The sequence below is a fragment of the Myxocyprinus asiaticus genome, chromosome 6 (assembly GCF_019703515.2).
Source record: "Myxocyprinus asiaticus isolate MX2 ecotype Aquarium Trade chromosome 6, UBuf_Myxa_2, whole genome shotgun sequence".
In the NCBI taxonomy this organism is placed as follows: domain Eukaryota; kingdom Metazoa; phylum Chordata; class Actinopteri; order Cypriniformes; family Catostomidae; genus Myxocyprinus; species Myxocyprinus asiaticus.
The window spans coordinates 1325009-1344423 of NC_059349.1; the positions used below are offsets into that span (position 1 = coordinate 1325009).

At 40.2% G+C, this 19415-nt stretch overlaps 1 protein-coding gene across 1 annotated transcript in view; it reads left to right on the top strand.

Moving 5' to 3' along the window:
• Positions 1–19415, top strand: part of LOC127442862 (dynamin-3-like) — a 114664-nt gene that overhangs the window by 11395 nt on the left and 83854 nt on the right. Inside the window, exons 6-12 of the mRNA XM_051701137.1 lie at positions 8028–8126; positions 8722–8882; positions 11510–11652; positions 14904–15039; positions 15319–15386; positions 16525–16663; positions 19221–19307. Coding sequence (XP_051557097.1) covers positions 8028–8126; positions 8722–8882; positions 11510–11652; positions 14904–15039; positions 15319–15386; positions 16525–16663; positions 19221–19307 — 833 coding nt within the window. The remainder of the gene's footprint in view (positions 1–8027; positions 8127–8721; positions 8883–11509; positions 11653–14903; positions 15040–15318; positions 15387–16524; positions 16664–19220; positions 19308–19415) is intronic.

The following is a 19415-nucleotide window of genomic DNA, read 5'->3' on the forward strand; positions in this document are numbered from 1 at the left end:
TCTCTCTCCCTTCCAGCGGTCTGGACTGCCCTTATATCTCTCTCCAGCTCTCACTGCAACACTAAACAGATGTTAGAGATAATTTCCCACAGGTGTCAATCCTTATCGCTCTTCCTCGCCCAGCCTCGCTCTCCACAGAACATCACTCGACCATGCCCCCATCTCCACATACCCCCATCGTCCAACTCAGGCCGGGGAGCCATCCGGCCTGTCACCCACTCCCCCCCATTTCTAGAGAGGAAATGGCCTGTGGACCACCTCAAACTTAAAAGGCTGGAGTGCCAGATACCAACTGGTGATCCGCGCATTGGCATCCTTCATGCGATGGAGCCACTGGAGCAGGGCGTGGTCTGAACAGAGGGTGAAAGCATGCCCCAACAGATAGTACCGGAGGGTGAGGACCGCCCACTTGATGGGCAAACACTCCTTCTCAATCATTATGTACCTAGTCTCCCTCAGCGAGAGCTTTCAACTAATGTACAGCACGGGGCGCTCCTTCTCAAGCCCATATACCATACTTCCACCCACCCTTTGTCCTTTTTAAGAATCAGACTGATCCGGGCTTGTGTCATGGTTGGCGGAAGCTTCCCATTCTTTAATGATTCCATATAAACTTCTAACAAAAGTGGAGCCAGTTCTGTAGCATAAGATCTAAAAAATTCAGCGGCAAAGCCATCTGGCCCCGGAGCCTTGCCTGTAGGCAAGGCCTTAATTACCTCACCAATGCTCCTCTAAGTTTATCTCAAAATCAAGAGAATTTTTTTGCTCAGTCGTCAGTTTAGGAAGTTCTAATGGTTCCACAAAGTTTCTAATATCTTCATCAGTAGACGAAGACGTGGAACTATAGAGATCAAGATTCTTTAAAAGCATGAATAATATCAATGGCTGAGGTAAATATTTTACCACCAGCAGATTTCACTGAGGGAAGACTCTCTCTGTTTATGTATCTAGCCGAAAGCTTCTCTGCTTTGTCCCCTGACTCAAAGTATGACTGTCTTGCTCTGAATAGCCAAAACTCCACCTTCTGCGACAAAATAGTATTATATCTGTATTTCAATCGGGTCAATTCTCTGAGGCTGTCAGACGACATTCGGTGCTTCAGCTCTGCCTCAGCACTTTTAATATTCCCTTCCAACTCCATGAGTTCTCGTGCTTTGGATTTTTTTATGAATGAGGCATACTGTATGATCCGACCCCTAAGAACTGCCTTAAGTGCCTCCCAAGCCACGCCCACAGAGGGTACTGAGGACCAGTTGGTCTCCATATAAACATTGATTTCAGCCTTTAACATTTGTTGAAATTCAGGATTTTGCAAAAGGGATACATTAAAGCGCCAACTATATGATTTATTTTTCTCCATATGTGGCAACACTTCTGAACTCACCAATTAGCCAAAATGTTAGCCAAAATCAACCTTTGCCCCTGAATTTCTGCTAAAATAATAATGACTCTTCCTAATTTATCTTTAATCTGTTTGAGACATTTGAATTTTAGATGTTTACTTGTCAATGTAATGACCCCCCTGCTTTTACTTGAGCTAGCACTGAAGAAAACATGTCCACCCCATATCTTCCCAAATTTTTCAGCTTCCTGCAGGGAAAGATGCATTTCTTGAAGAAACACTATATCATATTTTTTACGTTTAAGGAAAGAAATAACCTTCCTTCTTTTTATTGAGTGCCCCAACCCATTCACATTCCACATGGAGAGAGAAAATCTATTCATATTAACATTTGACATTTTGACCTATAAGAAAAAATAGATTGTGTCAAAAGTAAAATTATAAAGACCACATTCCACATTGGTGCAACAATCAACCCCCGAACTTTCCCCAGAAAAAAAAAAAAAACCAGAAAAAAGAAAAACGTGCGCATTAACCCCGAGCACGACAGCGCCAACCGGTGTCCATCCCTCTAAACTCAAACAGTCCCTGCACGCCTACGAGAGTCCCAGCGACAACTTTGCCATCGGATTGCTCAAGTCCGGTGTTTCTATACAAAAATTTGTAAAACAGAATTACACAACAGAAGATAATCTATAAAACAAACTCCAGCCAATAAGCGAAATAAACAGACACAAAAAACATGTAGATTCATTCACTTAACTGTCTTGAAGGTGTGTACCTCCACAAAATAAGCTCCAGCCACTAGTGGAACCAGCACAAAAAACAAAAATAAAACAAAAAACGGGCCGTTCAGTTCTTCGAGCAGTCAAACTCACTCCAATGTCCTGCAAGAAATATTCCACAAAACCAACTCCAGTCAACAGGAGGCATAAGCACCCAAAACAAGCAGATTCATCCACAAGCTGTCCCGAAAAAATGATTCTACTCTAAACAAACTCCACCCGCTAGGCGGAACAAGCACAAAAAGAAACGAAAAAGGTGCCCAGCTTCCTCAGACAGTCGAGTGTATGTTCAGTCCACTAAGCGGCAACATAAAAATCACCAAATGGCTTACTCCAATGTCTTTATGTAGGATAATGCTTGCTGTGGGCATGTAAATTCTCTACGGCCATCCTTAGTATCAGTTCTCAGTTTGGCCGGAAACAGTGCAAAAGCGATCTTCCGTTGATGAAAGAGTTTCTTGCATTACTTGAATCGATCTCTTGTCGAATTTGCAAAATCTGGGAACAAGAAAGTGTCATGGTTCTTCCAAAAAAGCCTTCCTTTACCCTCGCCTCGCGTAACACAAGATCGGATGATCTCAGAAATTTGGCCAGAATTGAACGGGGCCTGTCTCCCTTAGCGGATCTCCGAGCCGTAACTCTGTGAGCTTGTTCTGTTTCCAGCTTATGGCCTGTTATGTCGAGCAGACTCGGGAAGAGCTTGTCTAGGAACTTCACCATATCTCAGCCTTCCTCATGCTCAGGAATTCCAACAATTTGGACATTGTTTCATCGATTACGATTCTCAAAGTCCCAAACGCATTCCAAATCTATCTTGGTCGCTAGCGGGTTAGCAGCTAATTCCCTCTCTGATGACTCCAGATAATCGATCCGTTTCTCAACATCCAAAGTTCTTGTAACCAACTCAGAGAATTTTGCCTCCATGGAAGTGATTGATCAACGTATCACTGCAAGATCCTCCAAATCTGCAACGACCTTTGTCAGCATTGCCGACACATTCATCAATTCACGCCGGATTTCTTTCAGTTCACCATCCGAATTGAGTCCGGGGCTTTTGGCCTGTTTCGGCCTGATACTAAAAGTGTCTTTTTTCCCCTTTTTCTCCCAATTTTGGCATGCCCAATTCCCAATGTGCTTTTAAGTCCTCGTGGTCGCGTAGTGATTCACCTCAGTCCTGGTGGCGGAGGACGAATCCCAGTTGCCTCCGCGTCTGAGATCGTCAACCCGTGCATCTTATCACGTGGCTTGTTGAGCGTGTTGTCACGGAGACATAGTGCATGTGGAGGCTTCACGCCATCCACCGCAGCAATCACGCTCAACTCACCACATGCCCCACCGAGAACTAACCACATTATAGCGATCACGAGGAGGTTACCCCATGTGACTCTACCCTCCCTAGCAACCGGGCCAATTTGGTTGCTTAGGAGACCTGGCTGGAGTCACTCAGCACACCCTGGGATTCAAACTAGCGAACTCCAGGGGTGGTAGCCTCTAAAAGTGTGTTTTAATATCTCCAGAGCCCGAGGATTTTGAATTTTTTTACATATTGTCTTCCTAGAACAGTTAAGAATCAGGGTGTATCGAATCTCACCGGTTTATGACACAAATAGTAATAAAACTAGTAAATTGCACAGAGCTCGCCATTCACACGTCCGCTCCTTGCATGGTGTCACGTGACTCACGGAATTGACGCTCTTGAGCTGGAGCAAATTCTCCTGTGTTAGTTGCCCCAGTGTGTGGAGTTTTGCTCTCAGATCAAGAACATATTGAATTTTGTTTTTGCTATTTGAAGGTCCCTCCTCGAACGTCGAACACGCCGCAAGGCAGATGCCCATACAGTAATTTGAATGGGGAAATCCCTGTGGAGGCTTGCGGGACCTCTCGAACTGCAAATAATAGGGGCTTGAGCCACTTGTCCCAATTCCGAGCATCATTGTGCATGAACTTATGAATCGTGTTCTTTAGAGTTTGATTAAATCATTTGACCAAGCCGTATGTTTGGGGGTGGTAGACGCTGGTACGAATCGATTTAATCTCCAATCATTTGTACTGTTCGTGTAGGGTGCGTGACATAAACGTAGTGCCCTGATCTGTGAAGATTTCTTTCGGAATACCCACTTGGGAGATAACTCTGAACAGTGCCTCCGCAACACTTCATGCTGAGATGTTGCGCAGAGGCACTGCTTATGGATATCGCATTGTGTAGTCCACCAGAACCAACACAAAGCGATGCACTCATGACGTCCATTCCAATGGCCCGACGAGGCTCATGACAATTCTTTCAAAGGGGACCTCGATCAATGGAAGGGGGCACAATGGTGCTTTCGGGGTGGCTGCCGGATTCACCAGCTGACATTCATGGCATGCTGCACACCACCTGCAAACATTCTCTCGAATGCCCGGCCAATAGAAACGGGCCATCAGACGGTTCAGTGTTTTTTCATGCCCTCAGGAATTATGATGAGCTGTCTGGAATAGCATTTCCCGATGGCTATTTGGTTCTAAAAGTTGGGTTGTATCTTCCTTTGTCTGAGTGTCCTGTGTCACTCAATACAACCGATCCAATCAATCACCTTCACCAGGTCGAAGGTGTGCCTAAGGGTTTTGTCTCGCATCTGCTCCAGAGGGAACTCCCCTACAGGGAATCCTCTAAAGGCTGGGGAAGCCGAGACTTCCCCCTCCCTTGCGTCCTCCTGACGTGGAGCTGATGTAGATAGCCCTGGCATCGCATCCCCAGCCAGCGAACTGCAAACCACACACTGAGACACTTTGTTGCAGGACCCATCCACACATATTCCCCTCAATAACCGCACTAACTGCAGCCTCAACATCGAAATTGAATGATGACTGTCACTAAAGGGTAACTTTGAACCTTCACCTGCCTGCTTAAACCCAAAGCCTCTAATTGAACCAAGCCTTGGTGAATGGAGGTTTGGTTACAACCTGAATCCACCAAGGATTGGTATGTACCCCCTTAATACTCACAGGTATCTGGTACATTCCTGCTTGATCGGGGGCGGCCTGTGGCGCATCGGAGATCCCCCACCTCCATGGTGGGGCATCGGTCCTGGAAGTGCCCAGGTTCCCCGCAGCTCCAGCTGACCTGCCCAGATTTCACGCCCTTATCCGTGGTACCTGATTTACCAGCCTGTGGGAGAGAGCGGAAAGAGATGGGGGAACCGGCTTTGGGGTCATAATTCCCCATTTCCGGGGAACAGGAACAGGACAGGGGGAGGAAGGAGAGGGAGAGAGAGAGAGACAGAAGGAGAAGGCTCGCCGGCCCCCGGATATGCCGCCATATGGTCCTCAGCCAGCTTGACCACCTCATCCAGCGATGCCGGTCGGTGGCACTGGACCCACTCTGCTGTTCCTTTCGATAGCCGGGCAATGAACTGTTCCAGTACCACCAGATCGAGCACCTCCTCGGCTGCATTCTTCAGCCAGCAGCCTTCCGACTGCAGCGGCAGCAGCCGAACAGCCCACTGGGACTCTGGCCATCCCAATGCTTCCGCCGCATGCTCAAATAACTCCACGAACGCCTCCGGGTCATCCTCTGGTCCCATCTTCGCGAGTGTGAAGTGGGACATGACGGGGTGGCGGCTGGTGTTGCGTTGGTAGAATCTCCCTGGGGTATCAAGCTATGAAGCAACTGTCAATCATCCACTTGAGCTTGTAGGAGGGCCTGGAAGCGCTGCTCCTGTTCCTGGCGCAGATTAAGCAGAGCCTGATGTTGAGTTTGTAGGATGATGGCAAGGGTCTTGATAAGTTCGGCAAAGGGTGAGGACTCCATGACGACGTATCTTCCTCCCAGTCCCGGGTTTCGGCACAACTGTGACAAGTAATTTGTTCAGGTAGGAAGGAGGAAGCGGGAGCCGGATAAACAATCCACGTAAGGTTTTATTCATTTAGGTTAACACACATGATTTTCTTTCAGCAGGGCACACACACACACTAAGGTTGGTCTCTCCCCATTCCGGCAGTCTGTACTGCCCTTATATCTCTCTTCAGCTCTCACTGCAACACAAAACAGCTGTTAGAGATAATTTTCCACAGGTGTCAATCCTTACCGCTCTTCCTCTCCCAGCCTCGCTCTCCACAGAACATCACTCGACCACGCCCCCATCTCCAAAGTAAGTAATTATTAGCTTCACATATCTGCATTTAAACCCTCCAAAAATTGTCCACATTCAATGTTAACTTTTTCAGCTGCTGTATATTTTGGAATTTTTTCACACCCAAATGTAAAAGCTCACCTTACACACATACAGTGGACTAATTGCATAATATTGTTTTTTCACTTTACAGACCCCCCCAATACAAAAAGTGTTAGTTGATTCCACTAAAGCCCCTTTCACAAGTCATTCCAGCAAATGTTCTGGGACTCAGTAGAGGATTTAGGCATGGGCGACATGTGCAGTTGCCCAGGGCGTCATCTTGTTGGGGGCGGCACGAGGCACCTTGAAGCGGGTTTTGCCCAAGGCACCATAGAAGCACCCCCCCATCAACAACTTTTATACAACTGCCAACAACTTTGTCAACAACTTTGGGGGTGTGTTGAAGCGGGTTTCGCCCAGGGAGCCATACAAGCTAGAACTGCCACTGCTGGGACGGCAACATTTTGATCATTCACACTGCCCGAGCTTCCCAGTAATCTGTGCTTGCAATCACACACATCCCGGGACAATCCCGTAAAGACAAATGTAAAATCACGATGTGGCGTATAATGTACAGCGTAATGAGTTGACTGACAACCGCGTCTTTTCTTTCGAGAAGCCCTCTCTTTCATCCTCTTGTAAACAAATAAATTGCATATGGTAGCACAAAACTGACGGTTAATTGCATCGTCTGCGTGGATGGCGAGGATCTCCCAGGTCCCTGTATGAGATTTGCATGATACCCCTTTTTTTTTTTTTTTTTTTAAATCCGGCAGTTAGGCCTACTTTAATAAATAGCTCATAAGCTCATTTTTGTATTGTTCGATGTTAACTGTTTTTGTGTTATTGGCTGCTGTCTACTAAATGAAATGCCTCCCAAAGAAAAGATTAAAAGTGATAACCGTCAAATAAATAAATAAATCATGGAATCAAGGTGCTTTGCAATATTATTAATCTAAAATAATAGAAATATTATATATTTTATAATAATTTTCAATGATATTGCCCTTACATAATTGAGTATCGATTAAGTAATCGCGTTTGTAATTAGTTTGATTCTAAACACCTACCTTCCTAAAAATAAAGAAGACGAACTACAGTGACAAGGTAAAATTATGCGTTTCTTTCTTCAGACATTAACATTACAATAAAAAAATTATTAGGCAGTTCATTTGCCGATTTGTTTGTTTGTGTTTTTCTTTCTTTTTTTTTTTCTGTATGCCTAAAGCACTTTTTAAACTTTTTAAAAAAGTACTTTAAAATGTAAACATATTAGTAATATACACATTGTATGCTAACTGTTGAGCTGCGATTAAGCATTGAGAAGCTTCGAGGCAAATGTCATCTTTTCGACCATTAAATGGCATGACATTATATAGATGATCTGAAAACAGACTTCAAAATTTTAAGTGTAATCTCACAGTAAACTATCTGGCACCACCTGCAGAGTGGATATTGTACAAGATTATAGCATCATTGTTCAAACTATTACGTAAAGCACATGCTCCAGTTGGGCTGCAGGTTCGATTACAGCCTGTGTCATATGCCAATCCATTCCTCTCCCTCTCTGTCCAGCAATGTTCTGTCTCTACTGTACAATCACATAAAAAGGAGCCGTAAATGCATAGTATAAAGTATGTATGTTTTTCTTTTTGACTTTATAGCGTGATTTTCTGCAATAAACATTTCCTGGAATCATTGCTTTAAAGGCATCATTAAAGTGATCTCATTATGTACATCTTACAGGCCAGAGGACTATTGGTGTGATCACTAAACTTGACCTGATGGATGAAGGTACAGATGCCAGAGAGGTTTTGGAGAACAAGCTCCTCCCACTACGCCGAGGTGAACAATTCACGCTGTTTTTGCAATTTTAGCATTTTTTTCAACCGAGAGGGGCATGCAAAAGCATCTGTCATGGAGGACGCCATCTTCTTTTTATCATATTTATCAGTTGTTTTCTTTATTACAAAATATCTACAGTTTATTACAACCCATGTTGTCTGCTTTCTTTTTGCGAATAATCTATTGATTTTTCACAACACGAAAGACATACAAACAAATTAAAAAAATGAACAGATACGAACACTAAGGAAATTATGTACAACACAAAAATTTAGAAAATGTAGAAAAAAATAAATGTATTTTAAAAGTACAAATAACAACATAGCAGTTGTGATCAATTTTGAATTCTGGCACCTGACAGTGGTGTGTTTACTGCTTTCTTTTTTCTATTTCTGTGTACCATTTCTTTTATGAACACCCACAATGTTGTGCATTCACAACATGTTTTAACATTTTAGTTAAAAGTGATTTATCAAATGTAGTGGCAAATTAGACCTCTTAGGATCTTTTATATGGTTATTTAAAATTAAGAGTGACAGCTGATTCTCTTTCTCCCGCCTCCACCATGCATGATTTTTTTCTCTCTGTCTCTCAGGTTACATTGGAGTGGTGAACCGCAGTCAGAAGGACATTGATGGGAAGAAGGACATTAAAGCTGCTCTGGCAGCAGAGAGGAAGTTCTTTCTCTCTCATCCAGCATACAGACACATTGGAGACAACATGGGCACCCCTCACCTGCAGAAAGTCCTCAATCAGGTACAAACACCTTTAGATAAATGCTTTAAATTCATCTGATCTGTTATATAAGAGATGATGCACAATACAGTAATGTGCAAATACATAGAATGTACATGAACAATTGATTTGAGTGTAAATGATTTTATTATGTGAGAAGAAAGAGAGTGTGGAGTGATATAAGAGGCATGAGTAGTTCAAGATGGCTCCGAGTATGGCTGCTGCGTTGCGAGCTCCAACCCAATATTGCAGTTTTTTGTTTGTTTTGTCTACAATTCTTATGTTTTTGTCTTGGATGTTGTCTGCCTTTTTGTATACGATAGACAAACATTTTTGGACATTGGTTCTGCAATAGCACACCGAAAACCTGACTTTAAATACTTCAATGCCGACCCGCTGTTTTCAAACACGCCAGCGGAGCCCTTTGTCTGGGCAGCCCAGCCGTGGAAACGCAGCCGGAAAAGGGGAAGGAGAGCTGACGTTCTCATCAGACTAAGACGTCATGCAAATCGACCCCCGCTACCCAGTATTCTACTGGCAAATGTTCAGTCTCTGGACAACAAACTCCACTGGTGATGCCATTGCATCTACATTACACACCTCTCTCCCACCTGGAAAAAAGGAACACATATGTGAGAATGCTGTTTGTAGACTACAGCTCAGCATTCAACACCAGAGTGCCCTCCAATCTTGATGTGAAACTCCGGGCTCTGGGCTTAAACAGCTCGCTGTGCAGTTGGATCCTGGACTTCCTGTCAAGCAGACACCAGGTGGTTAGAATAGGCAGCAACATCTCCTCATCATTGATCCTCAACACTGGAGCCCCACAGGGCTGTGTTCTCAGCCCACTCCTGTATTCCCTGTACACACATGACTGTGTGGCAACACATAGCTCCAATGGCATCATTAAGTTTGCTGATGATACGATGGTGGTAGGTCTGATCACTGACAATGATGAAACTCTGACATGCTGGTGTCAGGAGCACAACCTCTCCCTCAACGTCAGTATGACCAAGGAGCTTGTGGTGGACTTCAGTAGAAAAGACAGAGAACACAGCCCTATCATCATCAATGGAGCACCGGTGGAGAGAGTCAGCAGCTTCAAGTTCCTCGGTATCCACATCACAGAGGAACTCACATGGTCCGTCCACACTGAGGTCTTTGTGAAAAAGGCTCACCAGCGCCTCTTCTTCCTGAGATGGCTGAGCAAGTTTGGAATGAACCACCACATCCTCACATTGTTCTACACCAGCACTGTAGAGAGCATCCTGACTGGCTGCATCACTGTCTGGTACAACAACAGCACTGCCTTCAACCGCAAAGCCCTGCAAAGGGTGGTGCAAACTGCCAGACACATCATCAGAGGTGAGCTTCCCTCCCTCCAGGACATATATACCAGGTGGTGTGTGAAAAAAGCTCGGAGGATCATCAGAGACTCCAGCCACCCGAGCCATGGGCTGCTCTCACTGCTACCATCAGGTAGGCGGTATCGCAGCATCAGGACCCGCACCAGCCGACTTCATGACAGCTTCTTCCCCCAAGCAATCAGACTTTTGAACTCTTGATCTCTCACAATCAGTATACATCAGCACTGCTTTTTATTAATCTCACACTGGACTGTCATAAATTATATTCTCTCTTACAACACACTGGCAGCTGACTATCAACCGACAACCTGAATGTCAATACAGCACAATACAACCTACTGTATATTTTATATATATTATTTTTATTGTATACTGTGTATCCTATATTGTGTGTATGTGTATTATTATTTGTATATTGTGTGTAATTATGTGTATATTAGATATGTAAATTGTGTTGTGCAAATCTGATTTTTATTGTAAATTCGTATATGTCTCATCACTGTCATGACTGCTATGTTGCTTGGAACTGCACCCAAGACTTTCACCCTCTGTTGCACTTGTGTATATGGTTGAGTGACAATAAAGGGATTTGATTTGAAACTAGCACAGCTATGTAGGAAATTGTTTGCCTGTGATAACGGTCAAATATACATTTTACCCTGATAGCACACATACATCACCCAGACATCTATTTGATGTGTGTGTTTACATCTGGAAGATGTTTTTTTTTAACATTGTTTGCTCATCTGCAATACGTCTATAAGACGCATGTCAATAAAACATTCAGCAAATGTCTTTGAAACATTTGATTTAGAATGATTGTAAATATGATCTTTTTAAGATGTTTAGCAGATGTTAATTAAATTGTGATGCTTTCCAGATTAAAAGATCTAAAACAGACATCTCAGAGATCTGGGTAGCTGTCATTGACCAATCACAGTCAAATATTCCAGAGAACTGTAAAACTACAATAAGCAATTATTGTAATATTAGACACTGAACTAATTAGACACTGTGCAAACTAAATTGTCAGATAAATTACTTGTAACTTGATTTTGTTCTTTATAATAATTAAGTGTTTAGCTAGTTTTGTGTTTTAATTTAGTATAACATCTTAACTATTATGATAATTATAAAATTTTGTATAAAACAAAAAATGCTAAACCTTTTATCGAGCATTTACAAAATGTGTCTGCTGAGGTTTTGTGTAAGTTCTGGTATGGTATTATATTATATATATACTGCATGGTATTATATATCTCTGTGTTTGTGTTTTTATAGCAACTGACCAACCACATCCGGGATACGCTCCCTGCCTTCCGCAGTAAACTGCAGTCACAGCTGTTGGCGCTGGACAAAGAGGCGGAAGAATACCGGCACTACCGGCCTGACGACCCCTCACGCAAGACCAAAGCCCTTCTGCAGTTAGTTATTCTTTTTATGCCATACTCACAGCTATACAGTCATCATGAAATCTACATTGACTCTTTTTACTTAATTTAATACATTTCTTGGTCTTATTGTGAACATTTCATCAGTGCGTGTTATTGCAAAGAAACTTGTGCCACCTCAGAAATAACTGTTTTTGGCTGACATCATCAAGGTCACATGGGCTATTGGTTAATGTTAATATACAGTATAGCCAGATAGGTATTTAGACAATGTTGTAGGTAATGCAGCCATAATTAATGCCGGTTAATGGTTACGGCAGGGATGGGCAACTTTGAAGGTGACGAGGGCCAAACTTTTTCTGCTTTCTACCAAAGGACCGGATTACAAATCTGCACTCTCACATTGTTCACCCCCTTACTCAATTTCCTCATTATACTGGGTAATCTATGAATGACAAATGCATTGTTTTAAAGATTTTGTTAATTATAATAGGTAATATACTTGATATATATATATATTATTGCTGTCGATCGATAATGGATTTAATTACAATCGCAATTAATTACATACATCATTATTAGCTGAGAAAGCACCCATATAAAGATAATTCATATAAATATTGCATAATAATTTAAATATTTATAAATATAATATTTAGGACCTATAATAAATATATAATACGGATTGAAATTCAGTTTGAAATAAACTGCATTGTTGTGGCAGATGAATAATACATTGATTATATACAAAGTGGCTTAAGAACTCAATATATTGTTTGATTTATTCTCATATCATTGAACAAGCCTGTCTTGCATTGAGTTCCAGTTCTCACAATATGTGTTCTTGCGTTCCGTCTGCACTATTTTTAATTGTTGCTCCATGTACATGTGTGTATCCTCAGACACACGTACATGTGTGTATCCTCAGACGCGTCCTCAGACGGACGCGTTTGGAACTCTCACTGGTATTCAGCATCATAAATGCTGCATTTTTAGTACGCTTTGTCAAGTTAAAAGAATTGGAAACTTTGAAAATTGTGCCTCAAGATTCCTGTATTCTGTTGGGTTTTGCCCACTTGTTGTGCTTCCACCGTGAATGGTTCTCATTCTATTGCTGCGCTGCTAGTGAGGTTTGTTAATGCACACTGCCAACTATTGACACGGCTCGTAAAAACAGATGCACTTCGAGCTTAAATTGCTCGTATGGTTGGAAAATACGTTCTTTTATAAAGGAATTTACATACACATCAGTGGGAATGATTAATTGCTTTAATTTTTTGAACATGTTAATTTTTGTATAATTAATCACACTAAATTTAATTTAATCGACAGGATTTTCAGGAGCTTCAGTTAATGTTTACATAAACCATCAGAATGGGGAAAACAAATATGATCAGATTTCGACCGTGGCATGATTTTTGGTGCCAGCTGGGCTGGTTTGAGTATTTCTGTAACTGCTGATCTCCTGGGATTTTCACGAGCAATAGTCTCTACAGTGTAAAGAGAATGATGTGAAAAACAAAAAACATTCAGCGAGCGGCAGTTCTGTGGGTATTGTGATGCCTTCAGTGTTTAAATTGAAGCTCTGTGATCACTGGACTTTCCACCAAGACAATAACACCAAGGATACATTCAAGTTGTCCAAAATCTGGTTCAGGGATGGGTTGAGGAATGTCCTTAAATGGCCCTTTCAGTCCATCATTAAAATCCCATTGAAAATTTTTGTTGGGATTTCAAGGAAGCAGTGGCAGTACAGAAACCAAAGAATGTCAATGAGCTGGAAGCTTTTGCTCATGAGAAATGTAAAATCACCCAAAAGTGTATTAAAAATGTACTTTGACTGTTTACTGAGGTTTTAGTTGGTGTGTTTTAATTCACATCAACAGAACATATTGCTGGTCAGGGGGGTTGAATAATTTGATTGTAACTGTATATATATATATATATATATATATATATATATATAAAATTGACGGGCAATACTACTTCAATAATACATATTATCAAGAAAATTTAATGTCTCATTTGTATTGTCTGTACATTTCCGAAAAGGAACCTAACATATATAAAAAAAATAAAAAAAACAATTTAAAATTTAAATCCAAATATTATCACCAAAATTCAAACATAATCATCAATAACAATGTTGAATACAAGAACCTAACATTTCAGTGCCCAAATACAAAACATTTCTGCACCACACCACCCCCGCAACACACACACACACATGCACTGATCTGTTCCAATGCAAAACACATTCTCACTGTTCACAAGACTTTTCAGTAATCTGACAGGCCATCTCATTCACGCATTTCTTTAATGTCCAAGCGAAACAGCATAAGATGCCTTTAGTGATTCTTGCACTGTCTATTAAATGTGATGAGAGCAGCTTTGGTGTCACCGGTGTGTATCTCTCATACTTCTCTTTGTGAGCATTGGTGTAATGGCAGGGCCGTAGCAAGGAATTCTGGGCCCTGTGAATATATATTGCTCTGGGCCCCTTACCTATTAATAATACAGTTTCAAATTTGTTGTGGCCCCCCCTGGACCTTTGGGCCTGTAGAATCATTACCACCATTCACCCCACTAGCTACGGCCCTGTGTAATGGTGATTCAAATCGAAAACTTTCTTGACAGATTTAGTCTCCAAATACATGGGTTTCCCTGTGAACTTGCTAAACAGAAAAACTGTTTCCCAATTCGACTGGTTTTCATAGTCAATTGTCTTGTTTTATGACTAATTTTGGCAAACATGAACTGTTTGGAACAAGCGACCTCTACTGGTAGATAGTGGTAATTTCACACTAGCCTGAATGCAATCTTCACATTAACACATTTTCAATGTACAAAATCCAATCTTCAATACGGCCCGCGGGCTGCCAGTTTCCCATGCTTTAGTTTCGGCAATAATAGCAAATAATGATAGATTTGGAAAAAAAGCAATCCAAGCAGTCCTCCACAATCCACTGCAAACTCAAAAGTGTGCAGTAGCTCAACTAGATAGAGCTTTAACCTTAAAAACGTCATCTGTTTAGGAGAACTTTTAACTCACTTCAGTGACACACCGTGGACATTTCAAATCGGAATTGCCGCGATATGTATAATGAACCTTGTAATGTAATTTTGCAAAAGTGTCGCCACAGTCATGTAATTTTCACGAGATCAGGCTGGAAATATGACTTATTACAGAAGTAGAATTGGTTGCGAATGCTGTTTCCTGTTGACTTTTATGATGTGCCATTAAATATTGCATACATCTGTTAACCTCTTTGCGTATGTGACAGGATGGTGCAGCAGTTCTCGGTAGACTTTGAGAAACGTATTGAAGGTTCTGGTGATCAGGTGGACACGGTCGAACTATCAGGAGGAGCCAAAATCAACCGCATCTTCCATGAGCGCTTCCCTTTCGAGCTGGTCAAGGCAAGTGTTGGGATAACTTGTCAAAACATTTTCATTTAGTGTCCATTCCTCCATTAGGCATTTATTGTTTCTCTGCATTATATCATTGTAACAATATCTTTGTTTCCATCTGTTGAAGGTGTCAGTAATGTTTAAGAAGTCCACTGGATTTTATGAGTTCCAACTTCATCACTTAATAAATTCAAAGTGCTTAAAAAAGAGCGATGAACTCATCGCTGCAGGCGCCACTCTTTTGAACAATTAATAGTCTTAAAACTGTGTTTGTTTTGTGCTGCACAGATGGAGTGTGATGAGAAAGAAATGCGCCGTGAAATCAGCTACGCCATCAAGAACATCCATGGTATCAGGTGAGAGTTGATATATTGATTGAGAATGATGTGTTTATATTATCACTTATAACATATAAGTATTTTGGAACAGATTTTACCCCTGTATCATTATCGTTCAGTTTTAGTATGAAGCAGGGATTTGTAATTGCACACATTGGATAAATCCAGATGCATCAGGTGCCTCATTTACAAAGATTTGTGTAGAATGTGAGTGTACAATCATTTGCCTGATATAAACTACAAGCAATGTATAACATGTCTGTGCACAAATTATGTTTCTAAATCCACCCTGCTTTTATTAATCTCATATCATCTAAAAGTCATGCAAAAGAGAAAACAAAAGTCTTTAAAAAATCAAGTATGCATGCTTTTCAATCTATCAGTGTCCAACAGTGTATGTACAACATGCATCACAGGAGATTTATGTCATTTTTGTAATGAAAATTCCCAACACATTGTCATTTCCATCTCCATTTTATTTTGTTTGCCAAAATTACAGTTTGATTGAGAGAATGACAGGCAATAAAAATACTCTGTTTACTCTGTCCAACATCACTTGTCACATATTTCATCTCAAGCATGCACTACACTGACAATTTTGTCCACTTGGTTTACAAGTACACTAACGTAAAAAAAAAAAAAAAAAAAAAAATGTGATTTGGGGCAAAATAGTTTGGTGTGATGGAAATGACGCTGTGAGACTTGAAAAATTTATAGAAATTATTTTCACACAATAAATATTTAAATTGTTTACAGTATGTTTACAGTATTTGACTCTTTGTTTAGATTATTATAGTTTAAAAAATGTAGTAATTTGTATTTTTATTAATGGTTTTTATAGTTTAATATTGAAAGTCTGGGTCTGGGACCAGGCTAAAACAGAAAAATCTATAAATAAGGTATTAAATAAGTACCAAAAATAAATGATGAAGGCCTGGTAAAATGTTTCCAAGTCAGTTTTAATGTCACCTTACATATAAAAAAAGAAAGTCAAAATCTTATCAACCCCTGGGACATGAAATGGCCCAAAGTTGAACATTCTGTATGTACTGAATGTGTGTTTTATAAATGTGGCATCAGTTGTTTTTTATGAGTGGTGATGCAGAGACATTTACATAACATGTAAAAATGTTTGCTCTGTGTCTTTCTAACACAGGACGGGTTTGTTCACTCCAGACATGGCCTTTGAGGCGATAGTGAAGAAGCAGATAGTGAAGTTGAAAGAGCCGTGTATCAAGTGTATTGATCTGGTGGTTCAGGAGCTCATCAACACAGTTCGTCAGTGCTCCAATAAGGTGCTCTTTACACAGAAACATTTAGTTTACCATGCCACAATAACTATACTGAAGATTCTTTAATTCAGTGCAGGTATAGGCCAATCCCATTGTTTACAAACATTGCAGAGCATGCGCAGAAAGTAGTTGCCAGCAAACTGTTTTGTTAGATTTTACAAATTACACAGCTAGCGCTAGCTAGCTCCCCTAAATATCTCTAAAAGATAATTTAGAATAAAATTAGCCTTCAGGTTCAAAGCTAGGTTCTAACTACAGGTTTGGTTTACTGTTTGCACCTGTCTTTTTGCCACCACATCTGTCTGTGGCGTAGGCAGTGACGTTGCCAAATTATTGGTCTATAATTGTTTTTGGAATTATTAACTTCTGATTTTGAACGATTATTGAGCTAGTGAACCATTTAACACTGGTTTAGAAAAGATTAAAGACAGTTCATTAATAATGAAATAAAAAGGTGTAAGATAAAAGTAGTGCCCCAGTTGTTCTACCTGATTAGCAGGAAGAGTTATGTACAATGTCTGTTACCGTGAAGGAGAATTAACAGAATAAAGAGGAATATCTTTAATAATTGAACACTGTACATGACCATCATAAAATGATGTAAACTAAAGTATTGCAGTTCATTATATGTTACTGTATATGTTTATGTTAATGCTGTCAGTCGATTAAAATGTTTAAGTGTGATTAATCGCATAATTTTTCGCCATTAATAACGATTAATCGCAGATTTTTAAATTGCTGAAATATATATACTTCTTTTCCTGTCAAAATGTGTTTATTTCCAATTTAGGAAAGAAAAACAAAAACAATATGTAACAATATAATGCTTTATTAGCATTTTCCAAACAAAGCTTTCCACAATATAAAGATAGAAATGCTCTAAAACAGCACCAATTCAAGTAACATTAAATATTTCACAAAGTCTAATTGGGAGGTTGACAAACTTAAAGAACTAGTACCCACACAGGTTGCCTTTTCCATGCAGTGGGCATTAAATCTCTTAAACTCTCATCCTCCACAATATTAATCTGCTGGTAGACTATGACTATCCGCTTTGTTACAGCAGTTACAAAGCCACGTTCATGATTCACATAAGGGCATCAACACCACAACACCAAACGTCTCATTCTGCGTTTTGCCGATAATTAAGACTTGACGTGCTTCTGTGGTAATTAAAATGCGTCTTACATAGGTGGAACAATACTTGATTTCTATCACAAGTTTCATCTGGGCTTGTAAGAAGTCCTTTCTCCATAATTTTATCACAGAAGCGCTGTTGTGTGTGTGTGCAGAGATTCTTTTGTTTACTTAGATAACAACCTCTGCGGCTCTGTCATAAGAGAGAGCATAACGGTCAACTACCGTGTTACGACTACCACTCATAGAATGTCAATGAGACCGCTGCATTATGCAATTTTATGCTAAGCTTTTAGGCTCCCCTTGGTAGAAGGGCTCTGGTGTGTGTGTGTTTGTGGCATGTGCATCTGAGTAATGACTCCAGGCAGACACATTACGTAGGTTCTGCCATTTCAACAAGAGTTTATGCTGGAGTATGTTGTATTAACGGTAAATGTGTTAATCGCGATTAAGAAAAATTAACTTTTTTAATTAATCGCATACGTTAATTTTGCATGTCATTATTTCTGACAGCTCTAGTTTATTTGTTATGTGTTTTTCTCAATACACTTTGCTTTCATTATGTTTTCAATGGTCCTGTACTAGACAAGAACTCATAGACCTAACCCTCTCCATGACCAATATAACACTGTACACTGTAAAAAGTGCTAATGTGAATTTGTTACATTAAAGGATCTATTTCTACTTGAGCTAACCCTTAAAAATGTCTTTTGTTGGTGTAACCCAATTTAGTCAGGTTGATTTAGTTATATTAAATGTTTTGTCTTAAATAAAACAAGTTTATTAAGATGTTACCATAGTAAACCCATTTTTAGGGTACCTGATTAAAAAAAAAAAAAAAAAAAAAAAAATATATATATATATATATATATATATATATATATATATATATATATATATTACAGTGTAGGAGGTCAGGAGTGGTATGATCCATATGTTGAAATACCAAGGGTTGCTGGTTTTTCTTAGGTAAAGGGTCCCTTGAACTAGAGATGTTGTAAGATCTTTGTCAGAAAAAGACATGGTACCAGACTATGCTGTAAACATTGTAAACAATACTATCCATTTTTTATCTTAAAGAAATACATTTCATGATGCCTTGATCACCCAGACATCTATTTGATGTGTGTTTTTACATCTGGAAGACATATTTTTTAGGTTGTTTGCTCATCTGCAATATGTATATAAGACATTTTCCCTCAGGTGTAAGCAGGATGTCGGATTCAGCAGATATCTTTGAGACATTTATGATTTAGAATTTTTGTAAATCTGATCTTTTTAAGATGTTTAGCAGATGTTGATTAGAATGCGATGCTTTCCAGATGAAAAGACCTAAAACAGATATCTCGGAGATATACGTGTGCTACATCTGGATCTGCATTATCCAAAAACTGTGAATATGATTTATTTATTTCATTCTCAGCTGGATTCTTTCCCTCATCTTCGGGAGGAAACAGAACGCATTGTTACTTCCCACATCCGTGATCGAGAGAGTTGCGCCAAAGTACAGGTACAATATACACAGATGAGCCAAAACATTATGGCCACTCACAGGTGAAGCGAATAATGTTGATCATCTCCTAACAAGGCCACATGTCAAGGTCTGTGCAGATTAGAT